Here is a 17,788-nt window from a genome sequence, read left to right as displayed (position 1 = left end):
TAGAACAAAGACATATCAAAAATCCCATATGGCTAGATTTTTGGGTTTAAAAAAAAAACAAAAACAAAACAAAAAAAAAACTATATGTACTCTGTCCAAAGCTATAAAATTCAAAATGGGAATGGGAAGATATATAAATCTACAAGAAGAAAACGTAAGAAATTGTGGCAAGACACCAGTGAGTATAATATACATCGGCATTAAATGTAGGAACAACAATATTCAGTAATGTGCAGTCCCCCACCTTTTTAAACTAGCCACCTTAAATCTCTACTATAAACTCCATAATTCTTATATGGTTTTGATACATCATTGAATGAAAAGTGACAAGAGAATACCTACCCTCACTTTATGTTTAGCTTCTAACAAATAAGTTGGTTCAAATGGGGTTCTCGATGGTTGCATAAGAAGGCAGAGCCATACTCCTAACCAAGGCACTGAAGCAACAATGAGGTAGTCTAGTTGTGCTTTTTCTAGTAACACTGACCAAACTTTCTGAACTAGGTTTAATACATCCACATCATTTTCCAATAAACTACGTTGATATATGTGGCGCAAAGCATCTGATAAAATGGGTGTTAACCACTGAGACACGGGTTGCTGCAAAACATTAATTTCACATCAAAGTAACAAACAGGACAATATTCAAAAATAAAACTGTGTCAATAAAAACATTTATAATGTAGAGATCATTGATCCAACACAAGAATCCTTAGTGTATTGTGTAGCTATTGAATATCTAACCCATTTCAACTTGTCATGTAATCATATACCTTATATTTGTCTCTTCTTTATAATTATAATACAGAGAGAGAGAGAGAGAGAGAGAGATGAGGTCTAACATCCACATATGGATGTTTTTCTTTGTTCCATATTTTGTGTATATATATATAGAGAGAAATGCCTACATCTTTTTTGATATCAAAAAATATCAACACAAGTTGATAAAGTAATAAAAACGAGGCTCCAAGGAAACAGAATGAAAAGAACATATCCAGAATCAAACTTTTTTCTTGTGTTAAAATTAAAATGAATAACTTTTTCTTAATGTTAATATGAACAAGATTTTGTCTTATGTTAAAATGAACAACTTTAAGGTCATTCACCTTACTAATCTTATATTAGTAGAAAAATCACTAACCTGTTGATCTGGTATATTTAACAACGTATAAAATGTTTCTAGAGCTGCTTTACGTACTGACAGGATATTGTGTCGAAAAAATGGCCACAATCTTGGTGTTAGTTCGGATAAGGCTTGAGATGTACTGTAATATGGAAAAAACAAAAAAAAAACAAACAAAGTTAACAATGAAATATAAAGTAGCAAAGCCTCATTTTAAAAAAAGCCATACAAAAATAAACATTGTGTTTTGAGTACGAAATTACTAGAATTATCTTATAATAGTGTTGAAACTATTATGTTGTGGTTCAAATAAAATAATGTTTCAAGTACTGTTGTATGTTTTTAATAAGAAATTTAAGTGCTTAAATCAAAATAAAGACATTATTATCCTATATAAAACTGAATTTCAGAATTTTAGCGTAATTGCGGCATTGGACAGAGAAAAATGAAATTATTTACTTGGGGATTTAAGAAAATAAAACCTTAGTAATAAGTGTATTTCATGATCTCATTTATAGGTTTTGGGAAATATGGGCTTTTCAGCGATTTTTCGGTTCCGATTGTAAATACCGTTCCAATTTCGAATATTCCAGTGTCAGACAACAATGACATGGATCCGTTTTCCAGTGCTCTTACTAGATTGATGAATTTAGTTAACATTTGGAAGTACACAAAATGAAATGAAACAGGTTTTAACTATGGGCATGAGAAATTGTTTTGTCTGACTGTGGTGAAGAATGCTAGATCGGAGACGGTCCTACACATATGACGTCATATGTCGATTGTGGGTTAGGGTAAGGGTTAGGCTTGGTCCAGAGTTAGGATTAGGGTTAGCGTTACATCTCGAGACCCTAACCCACAATCCACATATGACGTCATATGTGCTAAAATGTGCCGGACCATCTCCGATATAGCGTTCTCTGAATGTGGTACTACAGGCTCTTCTATCCTGCACTACTAGTTATATTTAAACAAGGTTACTAACCTGGTTGTGGTTGTTGATGGTTTAGATAACAGAGTAGATAATAATATCATAATACTATTAGTTGATGCTGTTAAATCATCTAAATCTAACAATGTCTGCCATAAACAATCTATTACTACAGGGGTCTGGAATATAAAATTAATTAAATTTCATATACTATTATGTACATATGAGGAGACACCTACTCCTCTTTGTCATGTACATATCCAGGAACGAACCTGACACCACCCGTAATTACATTACAATGTTGCAAAATGTAAATGAATGATAGCACTTGGTTCATCTGTGAGAGGACACATGTAATCACAAAATTATAGCATCTAAGCACATCAAAACTGTCTGATTCAGAAATTTTTCTTAGTTTTGAGAGTAATATACTCCGATCGATGGCTTGTCATTACCTGTTGTGGCATTAACAACACTAATTTGTCGCTGACAGGAATCAAAGCTGCTGCTGCTACAGCTCGGACATCATCATCTGGATCCTGTAGACCTCGAAATACAGCTGGTAATACAATAGGTAATAATGCATCTGTTAAATCCTACAAAAACATAAATATATATTATATACTTTTTAAGATAAATTCAGCTAGTAATACCAAAGGTAATAACATAACATAGGTTGCCAGGGAATGAAACATACATCCCACAGCAGCTTAGTCGCCTGAACAGTCAACAAAGGTGGTTGTCACATATTTATTTTTTGTAGGTAATAGGAGCATTACAAAATCACTAACTAAAGCGTCCACAACATATTTGAAAGTATGACACTCTGACAGTAATTATAGGAAATCATTGAAAATCAATAGGCTTCTTTGTTCCATGAACATTAAAATACTGTGTATAAACTTCAAGTCAATCAAATGATAACATAAGCCTCTAGGACGTCCACAATATTTAACAAAATGATGAAGAGTAATAACTCTGACAGGAATCGTCAGAAATTGTTTTAAAACAGGAACATAGACACCGAGTATACAATGGGATTACAACTTTAGTCCCTACAAGCAATCTGACTGACAAAAGGTGACAACAATATACAGCCAGAGGTCGCAGTGGATCAATTTTGAGTTGAGTAAAAATACGCAGACATTCAAAAATTATACGTTTTTGCTCTCTACATCTGCGTCATTTAGAGTCTTTCAAAATACTCAATAGAAGTAAAAATCGTTACGTGAACAACCCTATTTTAAGCGTCCTTATTTCATTGATACTGTATTCAGTCTAATGACGACTGAAGGTTGATGGCATATCTATGGTTGACGGCACAGTCATTTCAATCTTTCACTTCGACAGGAAGTAAAGAGCAAAATATCGCTATGGAAGCCAACAGTTTATTGTGTTTTAGCCAATCCAAAGTCTTGTATGAAATGCGCTTTATTGCTTCCAGTGCAGCAAAATAGGGAGTCTCAGAATAGCTATGTATAGAAAGCTTACTGTCATAATTAAAGATTATGAACGAAATAAGAGGAAATATAAAAACCTATGAAGATTACGTATAGTAGTGGTGTGTAAATGCCGCGTGAAGCGCAGAAATTGATGACGTAGTGTACAAACTACGAAATAGAATAATCTAATTATTCTCACGTCGGGGAAATTTTCTGCGTGTAAATTACGCAGCGTCCGTCAATATTTGCGTTAATTATGAAAAAAGCGTGAAAAACGTGGATTTTTGCTTGACTGCGACCTCTGTATACAGCTACATAATTTTCTTCCCTCTCCACACAATTTTCTCCTGCAAAAATGCAGCTTGATCAAAAGTGTTCTGTCATATCATAATGACAAATTTCGACCGAGTCTGCGACCCATAAAAAAGATGATTGATGACTAACCTGTCTAACGGCTAGAAGATATTTGATACCTAATAGACCACCATGTCGTACCTCCCACTGACTCTGTGATAACAGTTGTAATAAAACACTTGTAACACCCTGTACCCCTTCTACATCTAAAAACTTTAACGCAACACCTAGATTCTGTGAACACGTTTCTCTTACAGGAGCAACAACCTTTAATAAGTGTTATCATAATAATTATAATTTATAACTAATTTTATAACAACAAAGTTATGTTTATAATTATATTGCTTCAGAAACATAACAAAAGATATTAAAATTAAGGAGCACAGCAGATAATCAAATTAAATTGTCCCGATCGCACAAGAGGTGTCTAAAGGGTAAACACAAGAATTCCGGGACAACCCAGCATACACTGTCTAACTACAATGATATCTACCAAATTCCATATGTATGATTAAATCACACCACATTCATTATCAGGCCTGGCTGAACTGTGAAAGACTTCAATTTTGTGTCATTTGATTTTAATTCCTCCAATTTGAAACTATAATCCATCCCTCCCCCTCAAGACATTGTATTGTGAAATAGCCCTTAACTTCATCTTACAAATATTGAGTTTTAATCTTTTAAGTTAGTTTCTTAGACTCACTTGGTTAAAAATAATTTATGGGAGATAAGATAAAGAGATGGCAGTTCTCGCTATAATAGTTAGAAACTAGATAGTGTAAAGGTAATTTGCTGGAAATTTCAGTCAAATTGATCCACTATGAGCCGAGAAAGAAGCGGGTGAAATTTTTGCACAGTCTCGGTCATCATTACTAAAATCATTAATATAAACAGCATAGTCGCGATTATCCACTTTTTCTGATTTAATTATCAACGGCCGTTAGCGGCATATAGGAATCTAATCCAGTCAACATCGAAGACTAGCCTTGACATCAAGAGTTTATTATGGTCTGGATAAGTTAATTAATGTCTAATTGATAATTTAGATAACATTTCAGGCCTAAAGAAAGATTTGTAATAAGCAGATTTTGCTCTTGCATAATGCATGTTTAACTGAATCAGACTGTGATACAAAAGGCACAGCTGTATACTTTATATAAAAATTATTGTTCAGCTCCGACTGGGCTAATCAAGACAGGTATTTTTGCTATGAGGGTAATGTTGCTCGAACAGCGGCACTACAGCCTACTCTTATATCGAATTCCAACTACATGGGGATCTTTAACGTGCACATCAATGTGTACACAGGACCTTGTGTTTTCATCCCATCAGAAAACTATACATTGTCACTTGCCAGGCCCTAGGTCCTGCACCACTGACAAGGGGAAACCATGACAGAATATCTCGATGAACTTTATCGGCCAACGTGGGAATCGAACACGGGACTTCGCGGTTAGCGAGCCAACATCTTACTCACTGAGTCACCATGGCTCCCTAAAAATAAAAGTCATTGGAGACCTTTTGCATAATATAAATCTCACCTCATCTGAAACAAAATCACCAAATCTGTCTAATACCAAAACACACAGCAGACGCAGAGACAAATCAGATAACCATATCTGATTGACAGCCGTCATCTAAAACATATTAACAATATGTAACTTGAAATCCAAATTTATGAGGTTATCAAGAAATCCAGACCATTTATCTATGAAACTATTAGGAAATCCATACTTCTCTATTATTTCTCTTTTTCTCTAGAGATATGAGGTTATTAGGAAATACAGACGATTTCCCATTAGAAAATACACTATTTTAAATACCTGATCTGATGGTGTATCACTTGACTTACTAGCTCCTCGACCATGTTGTTTTATAACTTCTCTAAGTCCTGTAGCAGCACCATGCCTAATCTCCCATGAACTATTAAACAAATCATTCATCAGTACTTCACAAAATGTCTCAAACGGCCATTCATCCATCTGGTAAAAAAAATACAATGATTAGAGAAGATTTTAAGCGTTTGAAAACCAAAGATTGAAAGGAGATGTTCTCTATGTCTATATTAAGAAACGAATAAGGAAAAAGGGGTAAAAACTCACAAAAAATGTCATTTTTTACCTGAATGCTTATCTGGTGTTTTGGAAAGTAACAAATCAACCTAATAAAGGGGTAAAAACTCACAACAAATGTCATTTTTTACCTGAATGCTTATCTAGTGTTTTGGAAAGTAACAAATCAACCTAATAAAGGCACTTATCAAGTTTCAAAATTGACCTCAAGAAAGAGGTCCAATCAACATAAACCAGACCATTTCAAGACTAACATCCAATATATGTTTTATTTCAATGAATAATATTTTCATATCAATTATTAACTTGTGTGTAGCCATGCAATGAACGCAGAGAACCGGTGCATGTCATATCACTCCAAAGCCTACAGAAATAATAATTACCTCTTCTAGATTAAGAGTATTATCACCAGTATCTATTAATGTTTTATCACTCGATGTACCATTATTTTCAGGGTCTTGTTTTGTTTTTTTGGCAGGGGGATCTAAATCTGCAGCTGAACTCTCACTAAAACAACAACAAATACACTTTTATGACTACATAAACAAGATCTATTTCTTCAAAAATTTCAGAAGTCAAACAATTAATAAAAGAGATTTTAAACACAACAGCTTTATAAGGAAGTAATTTCTATCTCCGTGGACGAGGCAAGTAAAATGAGAGTTTTCATATCAATGGAAATATCAGGTTGTAATTCAAAATTTGTCAGTCATGCAACTTTTCACGTGTCATTAATTAGTTAATACAACTTTTCGTGTGTTTATACAACAGCGGATAATCTCAAGACAGAATGGAATGAACCTATGGCTTTTATTACAATTTAATATTATTATAGAACAAAAGCAATTCTAATATTTGTCTACATGTTATACCTTGATCCATCTTTAGAGATCTGTTTAGCAAGATGTTTAGCCTTTCTTTTAGCTCGATTTCTCTCTCTGGCACTTAATCCTCTAGTTACATCCATTAACTGTTGTTTAACCAAATCAGCCACAGGCTTAATCAAAAAATAAAAATACAAAACAATTCAATAAATCTTTTATTTTTTTATTCAAAGAAAATAGAAGTGATGCTAAAATAGCATTATGTACTTATCATATATAACAGCTTCACTCGCTCACTGACAATTTATTTAAAAACACATGACAATATGCTACAAACACAAAACCTGGCTTTCCATCTAAATAAAATACAAATCTATTTTTTTTTTGTGGGGGGGGGGGGGGTACTTTCCCCAAGCTCTTCTCCATATAGATCAGACCGGTGTGAGAGGGAGGTCACATCAGTCGTTACATAGGTGAACTATGACTGAATGATGTAGACTATTTATATGTAACTTCTATTTTGTTTTGTCCCCCTACTGCTGTATAGATATTTTCCATAATTCAGTACACACCTAACCTGTATATTATCCGAGTTGTGAACAAATCATTATTTTGCTTGACATGCGGTACCTATAAAAAGCCACACGCACGGCAACGGAAATAAAAGTTTTATTGCGGTTGCCATGCTTGTTGCTGTTTAGACGTACTGGTAATACAAGACTTTCATAGGGATCATAAAAAGGAAAGAATAAACAGTACAAAATCCTTAACGGTCTCCATTATCTAAAGAGCCATGCGCACGGCAACCAAAATACAAGTTTTTATTTCGGTTGCAATGCATAGACGTACTGGTAATACAAGACTCTCATAGGGGCTGTAAAAAGGAAAGAATAAACAGTACATAATCCTTACCGGTCTGCGCTATTTTTTAAATCCTTATTCACACACTGTTTGAGAGTTCAGGTCTCTCTTTGCATGTGCAGACCAACATTAACGTACAACAGTCCACCCGATAAAACTTTTGAGTGGAATAGGGAAAAGCCAATTGCATGTTGATCAAAATCATAGAATTGGAGAACACAGTCGCGGAGGCCCCTCTTATTCGATCTGTTTTGAATGTGTGCTGATATTACAAGATCACAAACTAGAACAATACCTAATTAGACTATTGAATTTTTAAAAAATTGTTTCCGATAAGTAATAAAAAATTTATTAAATGGTCCTCTCAATAGTTATTTGTCTATCACAAATCACAATAATGAAACTAAAGAAGATGTCAACAGTGGCTCATCATTGCATACCGGGCCTGTATGAAGCATCGCAAGTCTTTAATTTGGCCTCACTTTGATCACTGTCGCTTATCGTGAAATAGTTCCAAATCTTACTACTTCGCACGTTGCATTTTTTTTCCTTCATTTTATCTAGTTAACTGCTGGTATTGTCTGCACACTGTCATAATGAGTACAACTTTTTGAAAAGGCGAGAAAATATCACATGGTTTACTCGTGATTAGGATGAAGTATGACATCTATTTTGGACAATATGATAATCTTGACTTGATTAATTAATGATACAGCAAATAATTTAGTTCATAATAGATGGTGTGTATTTTTGATTGGGTAGGAGGCGTGACTCAATTATTACTTTAAAAAGATTATGATGTGTTTGATTTCCAAGGTAAAAAAATAGTACCATGCGTTTCCAGAATAACAATGACATATATTTGCATAGATTATCATGCCATTTGAGGCATTTTAATGTGTAACAGTTTTATATCCACCATTATCAGTATTTGTATCTGTATCAGTCAATAAAGTTCGCTGTCAATATCTGATATCGATAAAACCAATAGGTGCCATATCGGACCATCACTAGAATTTTTACTTACCTTGTTGAAAGCAGGTTGACCAGAAACTTGACCATTGAAGTTCTCAATATGAAGATCTTCATCATTAAATAAGTTATCTGATTCTATACCTAAATTACCAGCTAAATCTAATCCTAAACGTTTATTTAATAACTGCCTTTGTTGAGATAAACGTTCTTTATCATCTAGAGCTACCAAAAAAAAAAAGAAGTGGTTTTGTTCTCTAGTGTCAATATGTGATAATGCTGACATGTTATTCTAAATAAACAATTTTGTTCAAACAGTGGTTTAGCTAAGTTCCTGGCACTACCAGGCATCGATATTTCCGCGCACTACTACATGTAGTTCACCATAAAATACTGTACATTATATATCCTAAGGATAGTCAAATTCAGAAAATCAATTAAATGAGAGGTGAAATCAAGACAATAGCAAAGCTGTGTTAGCACTTGTTGTTTGTAAGGAATATCTACAATGCATCTTTTATCAATTATTATTCAAAACAAACATTTACACATATCACTACCAATTACTTTTTACACTATACTTACCTATGGCAGACTGTACCACATCATATTGTCCACCCTCTGAGCCCAGTAAACTGGCACCAAAAGCTAAAACTTTATTAACATCAAACTGGGTAAACAGGATTTTTCCAGCACATTGTGCTGCTGCAGTTCCTGCTTCTGAAAAATGATAGAAATTGATCATATAATAAAATGCTGAAAAAGGACTTCTATATGAACAGGTATTATTATATTGTGATGCTGTATTCATCAGTTCAAACATAATTTTTGTTGAGCTACTTCTTCTGGATAGCTAACAACATCAGGAAATCTAGGTGAATAGAAAAACAGTCACCTTTTATTCTGATTAAAATCAATATAAAGATAGCCATGCAAAGCGTGGAAATACCCTCACAGGACACAGCCACAATGTCTGGACAGAAGCTTATTTGAAAGGAAAACTTGAAAATGTAGGCGTATAAAAATGACTAAAAGTAGATTATAGTCATTGTTGTTATATATTTGTTTCAAGAGTTTTAGACTTGATTTTAGTACAAGTAAATCTATGAAAAATATTTTTCACAACAATATGACCAAAGTTAACTAATACAGTTAATGCATCGGATGTTTGTTGTAATGAAGAATAGTTCAGTAAATTATTCAGGGAATCCAATGAAAAAGCAAGGAAACATTTACCTGATTTTGGAGCACCTCTTGGTTCCCATTGTGGAACATTCTTAGCAATGGCTTCCACTGCCTGTCCAGCAGCAATTCTTGTATCCCAATTAGAACTACGAAGGTATACATGCACCTGTAAAAAGGAGTTCTACATTTAGCTACCAGTATTCTAGAGTTAAATTAAGCTGCTTAATATTAATAAAAAAACGTCTTTCCATTAAAGGGACTATCCTGATTTGAACAGAGACTCAAAAATAAATGTCCGAGTACGTATGAAATTTAAGCGCCAAAATATAGAGGAGTGGTGTATTTACCTTGTCTCAAAATTTCAGCTCAAAATATTGAGTCGTTTGGACGTGAACGTCAAAACTGCTTATCCGAGCACGTAACCCTTTTAAGATTTCGGGTCAATTTTTTAGTTGGGTGACTTGATGATCAATTACCGTTCCTTGAGAGGTCTATACAGTGCACGACCCACGTGCTGTACTTGATAACGAAAGGTAAATTTCACCAACACATTATTTTTATAAAAAAAATCTTATTTTATCCAGATACCGCATAAAACATCTTAAGACACCGGTCTCCATTTCCAGATGAAGACTGACGGGTTTAAGTTGTTTGAAAACGTAGCACAAATACTGAGTTAGTTGCTTGGCCCTTAGGTAGACGATTTTAAGGGATTTTAACACAAAATTAAGCAGTTTTATTCTCCAAATAATTTATCGGGATTGGCCCTGTAAGATTTAGATAAAGAACTAGCCATTCTATTAATAGTTTGAAAGTAGATGATGTAAAATGAATAATTTGAAAATTTCATTCAAATTACTCCATTGCAAGCGAAGATATTAGCCTTTGAAGGTTTGACAGACGTGTGCAATAATTTCAACCACCGCACTGGTTGATCGAAGCTAAGTCTCGGTCCTCCATATTTGATTAAATCAAAGTATCGCTGCACCATTCTAATCTATTTAATATCGGAGAAATCTGATGCCATCGAGAGTTGATTAAGGCCTGGATCAGTTAATTAATGTCTAATTAATACTTTAGAAAAACATTTCAGGCCTAACGAAAGACCTGCAATAGGCAGATTTAGCTCTTGCATAATGCTTGTTTAATACTTAAAAATAGAAGATCTGTACAAATACAAACAAAATCACATTTTGTGTACCTTTGATAATAAATTATTGAGTTCATAAGGATGAAGTTTTTGAACTTCTCCAAGCTGTTCAGCTGCTGATTTCCGGATCAATGGAGTAGATCCAGTATCCAAAAGCAGGAACAGTCGGTCAAGTCTGAAAAATAAAGTTAGCTCATTAAAATATTTAGACCAGTTCAATCTTTTGTTTTAAGACCTTCATTTCCTTTGAACTTGGATATATCGTTGGTCTATGCTGCATGACATGAGATTTAGAAATCTATTTTAGGATCATATTTTTTTATTCCGCTTCAGGCAACGAAAATTGTTCTGTTTACATAAAAGTGATTGGTAAACTCTAAATGAGAATAATAACATTGATCTTTTTTATATTCTAATATGAGCTTATCTCTACTAACAATAGAAAGGGTAAGATGTGACGCAATTAAAATAATTAGATGCTGTGTTTTGATTAAGAGTTTGTAAATCTGATCAGTGCCATTTAAGTGTAGCTCATGAGGTGATATCATTTATTTCCTGAATGAACAGGTAAGTCTGTGTGGATAACCCTAATCAATGCTACATGTAGCTGTTGATTGATGTGGTGTTAACAATGTATCAAAATAAACCATGAGGTTGTTCTCTAACAGGACAAACTGCATGCATTCAACACGGTCACACAGGTGTAAAATCTGGAAATAAGTAGGGACAGAAGCGAGAGAGAAATGGTGTTTAACATCCACTCGACACACACTAGGTCATTTCAGGACTAACACATGGTTCAATTTTATTTCAATAATTCGCTTGCCCATAGGAGTCTTTAGCAGCGGGAGGAAAGCGGAGGACCCGGAGAAAACACACGAGGTTGGACAGTCGACCCTACTCCTTGCCACGCCAGATGACTCAAAGACAGATCTTATGATACAGTCGCTAACCAATCGGCCATCCAACCCCCCAGGGGGACAGAAACTTTTCTAGAGATTTATCGACCTTTTTAAGGCCTAGTAGTATGGTAAGAAAAGGGATGGCCATGGGTGAGAGAGAGATGGGTGTACATTTTTAAGTTTATTAGGCCTACCTGGTTGTCATAGGCCAGATCTATACAACCCAGTCTATTCCTTATTCTGCCCGGTTTCGGAACCCTTCTCTTGTTTGAGCTTTGAAAATCTTTGTTGTAACAATTTGTGTCCTATTTCTATTTTTAGACAAGCCTAATAAAATAAAACCTAAATTTAGTTTGTCGGCCTGCAACCTGGCAATAATAAGTTCACCAGAACAATGTCAAGACAATAATATTACTCTTTGGTCTCAAATAGATATATTATGTGGCTTTTGTTGGCCGATGACACAAGCTTTAAGTGAAATATATCAAATTGTGTTTCGTTCCGAAGCTACGTCCGTCCTCTCTGAATCCTGCCCATTCAGTCTTTCTTCAGAATAGATGTGATGTCCACACACAGAATTTACCACATCTAATTCAATTAATTATCCAGAATAGCACCGTATTTGACCTTATATTATCTGATACAGTACTTAGAAAAGTTGCAAAATATAGGCGGGACTTTAACAAATTGCAGTAAATAATATATAGAAAGTTGTGAATAAACTTTTCCTCCTGATCCGGGCACATCGCGATTCATATTTATACTGACAGCCATTTTGAACCTCGAACGAGAAATAGCACCGCTTTTCGACGTTGATTGGTCCACCAGCAGGGCTGCATCAAGCCATTATCCAATCATCTATATCTAAAATGGATCAGCGATTGTCGTAATATATGATCTAGCCACAGTGAAATAGAAAAAAAAAACTTTTAATCTCCACCCAATATAAGTTATCACGTTTTTTAAAGTTAATGAGAAGTACAGGTGCTAAACACGGTGGCAAAATATTTAAATGCCCAATTTACGACTATCATGTAAAAATAGCCAAGCGGAAATAGTGCTATGGAACCCCATTGGGGACATCAACAAATACACCATTTACATTTCCTTATAGGACAAATGGACAATAAACAGTGCAATTCAGTCCAAAATTACTGATCATAACAAAAACATAGAGAGAGAGAAATGGGGTTTAACGTCCACTCGACACAAACTAGGTCATTTCGGGACTAACATGTGGTTTAATTTTATTTCAATAATTCGCTTGCGCGTAGGGGTCTTTAGCAGTGGGAGGAAACCGGAGGACCCGGAGAAAACCCACGAGGTTGGACAGGCGACCATACTCCTTGTCACGTACAACCGGGGATTCGAAACCACGCCAGTTGACTCAATGACAGGCCGTAATATACAGCACGCACGTGCTAACTATTCGGCCACCCCCCCCCCCCCCCCAAACAAAAAAAAACATAAATACTAGACCCCTAATTTATTCTTGAAATAAGCTAACCAAATATAATCCTTGAACACCCGAAACATTATCATATAACGAGCCGCAGTTGTTTCAAAGCCATGGGCTTTCTCGCTAACCTATAGGTCACGGGTTCGATCCCAGTGTAGGTCGAAAAATTCCCTTGGGTTTTTCAAGCGTGGTTTCCCCTTGTCAATGGTGCATGGACGAGGTCTTAGCAAGGAACAGCATTTAGTCGTTCGGATAGGACGAAAATACTGAGGTGCCGTGTATGTTAGGCCTACACTTTTGTCCTTATAATTTTGTGTTTAGTAACTTGTCAGGATTGGGGATGATGTTAGGCATTAGGGAAATTTTGACCAGACAGCTGCGCTATGGCCTACTTTTATTTCGAATTCCAACTGTCAAGGGATATTTTACGGACCTCCTGTATAGTGAGCCAGCGTCTCAGTCACCGAGACACCGAGGTTCCCCTCGCACAAAGCGCCAGTTTATAGACATGGACTGATTGTAAGAATGTCCTATGTAAATTAGTCAGATTTAATATGTTCGAGTTTAGAATAATGGTTCACTAACATATGGCACAAACTTCAGCCATGTTACTTTTAGAACCCAGCACGCATGAGATGTTGTGGGACATCCTCAAATGGAGAATTCACATATATACGTATGACTCCCTATGTAAATTAATCACATTTAATGCTTTTAGTTAAACATACATTATGCAAGAGCTAAATCTGTCTATTGCAGGTCTTTCTTTCGGCCTGAAATGTTATCTAAGTTATTAATTAGACATCAATTAACCTATCCAGACCATAATCAACTCTAGATGGCATCGCTAGCCTGTGATCTTTAGTGGATTATGGGCCGATTTACTGCATAACTTTCCTTCACGATTTAACGATTAAATGGATAATCGAGACTGTGTTGTTTATCGTACTGACTTTAGTAATGATGATCGAGGCTAGGCGGAAATTTCTCGGTTCATAGTGGATCAATTTGAATGAAATTTTCAGCAAATTGCCTTTACGTTATCTAATTTTTAACTTATTATCGAATCTCCCATAATGTATCTTTAAGAAAAACGTTAGTTAACAAAAAGACAGCCATATTCATTCCATCTGATTAAAACACAGATCCTATTTCGTTTCGTTTTTTATAGTTCAAAATTCCGTTTTACTTGTCATTACTACACTATAGTATCTGGAAGAGTTGTTATATTATCGGCGTTTTGGTTGATGTGAGGGATCAGCCAATGAAACGGTTTGTTACGGCGAGCTCTTAGCGTGCGATGCACGGGACTGTGGGTAAACCACTAGAAACATCAACGCTGATTGATTAATCAAATGTCTGACGTCATAGGTTCAAAAGCCGCTCATATGACCTTGATGCGACCATTCAGTACAACCGGTCAGATATTCATGTAGTGAAGGCCATCGAAAGTATGAAAAAAACGAAACAAAATATAGATCTGTATTTTAATCAGATTGATATTCATTATGAGGTGAATTGTGATTCAAACCCTTTCTTTAGGTGGGTCATAAGGTTGTAAAGCTTTAAATAATGTTATTAGATGGCTTGAATATATTTTCATGTAATTGTTCCAGGTAGGCTATATTTTCCATTAATTTTTATTCGTGTTCTCTGTGCAGAGGTAAATTGTTATCCTTTTATAGTGACATTGGGCGTCCCAATCCACCAAAAGCCAAACAGAGTGAGTGACCTGTAGGCCTGGGAATTCTTGACATGCCATAATATTCTCTAGAACTTTGATTCCCAGCCTTTGGGTCGCCAAGCACTTTTCGTGGGGTTGTGGCGGACTACACTGAAACTTTGGAAAAAATGCTATGTTTTCATGAAAAGCATATAAATCTCTGATCTATACGCCTCTTGCCACATTGCCAATCGTCTTTCCTCAGTTCTTATAAAGGAGTAAACATGTAAATAATAGGTTGTCAGAAAAGTAAAACAATAATAAATGTAAACAATGATGAGGTTTCACAGCAAAAGGTGACCTTCGGGGGTTAGCGATCAGACGCTGGTTTCTGGAATGGGGTCGCAACCACCAAAAGGTTGGGAACCACCAGAGTGGCGCCAGACTCAGACCGGAAATATTTTTGAAAATCTTCAAAAAAAAACCCTGAAAGAAACCGCTGAATCCGGGGAGAAACTTGATAAGGACCCTCTATTACAGGTCCCCATTGTCCTATATAGTCCCCCCCCCCCGCCCAAGTCCAAGAACAGGGCTCCTGAATCGGAGAAAAGGGCCCCTTTGACTACAGTGCAAAGGCCCCGGGGTCTAAGGAAAGGGTCCCAGAATCGGGGAAAAGGGCCCCCAAATTGCGAGAGCCAACGTTGCTGAATAGTAAGGCAGATGCGTAACCCCATTATTCATCAGCGCCGTTATGCGCAGGAAAAGTTCCCATTTGTTGTTTTCTTATCTTTGTTCAACACCCCGCATTGGCATGGATAATCGCTAGCCTTTGTTATGATGGGAACCTGTTGATATCAACATTCTCCAATACTGTGCTAAAAGGATTTACCAGGCCCCGGAAACAATTTAGTTGATAGTATACGTTTGTTTTTTATTACTATTGCAATATCTGTATTTATGGTGTATCTACTCCGCATATCTCGATTATCAAGTAAAGTTTTCAATGGCATGCGGAAACGCTGTACAGCTGCCTCACTAAGTACACTCTACCATTTAGCTTCGAACTAACTGACGTATTCTCATCAGGATGCGCCATATTTGAATTAATTAATTAATAAGTGAAATCCAATTTAAATCCGAGCTGTAGCCGAGCCACCCGTGGGTCTACAGAGTTGATTTTGGGCTTGTTGTTTAAATAAAGATCTAATTTATAATTTCTATAACATCTGAAGCCTAAATTAAGAATTGCAATAATCAGATTTTGCTCTTGCATAATGTATGTTTAAAGAAACTTATTTTGTGAAATATTTTTCATGTTCATTGCCTCATAATTAGTGGTGTGATATTTTACATTTTTGTTTCGAAAGAATGGGTTATTAATCATTGCAACACCACTCTCCAATTATAGCCCTCCATATGTATAGGGGGGATCACGTTGGCTAAGTGGGTAAGACGCTCTGGCTCGCTGGCCTGGAGGTCGGGTGTTCGATCCTTGCATTGGCCGAGAAAGTTCATCCAGATTTTCCGGCGTGGTCCCCCCTTGTCAGTGATACAGGACGGAGGGCCTGGCAAGGACAGCTGTCTAGTCCTTCGGATGAGACGAAAAACCGAGGTCCCGTGTATACATTACAATGCACGTAAAAGATCCATTGGCAGTAGGAATTCGATATAAGAGTAGGCGATGGTACCGCTGCCCGGGCAAAATTTCCCTCATAGCACACTGTATGGCGTATGCCCGCCTTCATTAGCCCAGCATAGGAGCAGAACAGTAGGACGTTAAACCCCATTTCATTTCATTTCCATATAATGAAACATGAACACCATAGCACACAGCATGGCGTATGTCCGTCCTTATTGGTCCAGGTGCTGCGGAAGGAGGGCGTTAAACCTAATTTCATTTGTTTATCAAAGAATTTGGGACAACGAAATCATCGTCTTTGGTTTGTATTTAAACCAACAAGAACGTGTTCTTAATCTCATCTACGGCGATTAAATTTTAAAATTTGTCGGGGCCTCTCGGAACGAATCGCCTCCCTTTACCTCCCTTTGATGTGTTCAAACCCTTGCTTCCTGATGAGGTGAAATTTTCGTTACTGACCCTTTGGCTTTGACAATAATTATGTGGCATGACATTTAACATTTAAATATATAATTTACAACATTTGATTCGGTGCCCCTGGCGCAATAGGAACCCTGCGTTATAGTGAAACGCAGGACTGATTTTAAAAGCGCAAATACAAACTATTCAAATCAAAATAAAATACATATAACATTTATAAATTAATTAAAATTAGTTAAATATATATTTTAGTTTATTTTTGGTTCGTCAAACGTTTATATAATTTATAAACAATTCTGTATTCTAACTATTTAAGGGCCCCCTAGGGCCTATGGGTAAACCGCCATTATAGGGCCTATAAGTTGACACAACCAGCATATATTATTTAGCCTGCTAAATAACTGATACTGTTGGCCGCCATTAAAAGACCTGCAATAGCAAACAATGCTCGTCTCGCCAAATACATGTATATACATGTGTCTTACTGTGAATACGCTAGACATAGGAGCCATGGTGGCTCAGTGTGTGAGACGTTGGCTCGCTAATCTGGAGGTTCCTAGAAATGGTTCCACGAGACCACTACTGATGTCTTTCGCGTTACTTTAGCGTTACACATTTGTAACCAGGAGGTTCCGTTTTCGATCCCTGCGTTGGCCGAAAAACCGAGGTTCCATGTAGACATTGGCGTGAACGTAAAAGATCCATTGACAGTTGGAATTCTATATAAAAGTAGACCGTACACTGTGTGGGAATGCCTGTCTTCATTAGCCAAGTTGGAGCAGAACAGT

General features: G+C 36.2%; 1 protein-coding gene across 1 annotated transcript in view; it reads right to left on the bottom strand.

Annotated features, from left to right (window-relative positions):
• Positions 1-12,594, bottom strand: part of LOC126809533 (TATA-binding protein-associated factor 172) — a 28,530-nt gene extending 15,936 nt beyond the window's left edge. The window contains exons 1-14 of the mRNA XM_050534160.2: positions 12,014-12,594; positions 10,969-11,092; positions 9,819-9,933; positions 9,168-9,302; positions 8,638-8,807; positions 6,798-6,922; positions 6,309-6,432; positions 5,677-5,835; positions 5,395-5,490; positions 3,941-4,117; positions 2,510-2,650; positions 2,109-2,233; positions 1,142-1,265; positions 343-600 (exon numbers count right to left, since the gene is read on the bottom strand). Coding sequence (XP_050390117.1) covers positions 343-600; positions 1,142-1,265; positions 2,109-2,233; positions 2,510-2,650; positions 3,941-4,117; positions 5,395-5,490; positions 5,677-5,835; positions 6,309-6,432; positions 6,798-6,922; positions 8,638-8,807; positions 9,168-9,302; positions 9,819-9,933; positions 10,969-11,092; positions 12,014-12,024 — 1,884 coding nt within the window. The 5' untranslated portion in view covers positions 12,025-12,594. The remainder of the gene's footprint in view (positions 1-342; positions 601-1,141; positions 1,266-2,108; positions 2,234-2,509; positions 2,651-3,940; positions 4,118-5,394; positions 5,491-5,676; positions 5,836-6,308; positions 6,433-6,797; positions 6,923-8,637; positions 8,808-9,167; positions 9,303-9,818; positions 9,934-10,968; positions 11,093-12,013) is intronic.
• Between the last annotated feature and the right edge of the window lie 5,194 nt (positions 12,595-17,788).

The sequence above is a fragment of the Patella vulgata genome, chromosome 2, assembly GCF_932274485.2.
Source record: "Patella vulgata chromosome 2, xgPatVulg1.2, whole genome shotgun sequence".
Lineage (NCBI taxonomy): Eukaryota > Metazoa > Mollusca > Gastropoda > Patellidae > Patella > Patella vulgata.
This window is presented reverse-complemented; position numbering and strand designations above follow the sequence as displayed.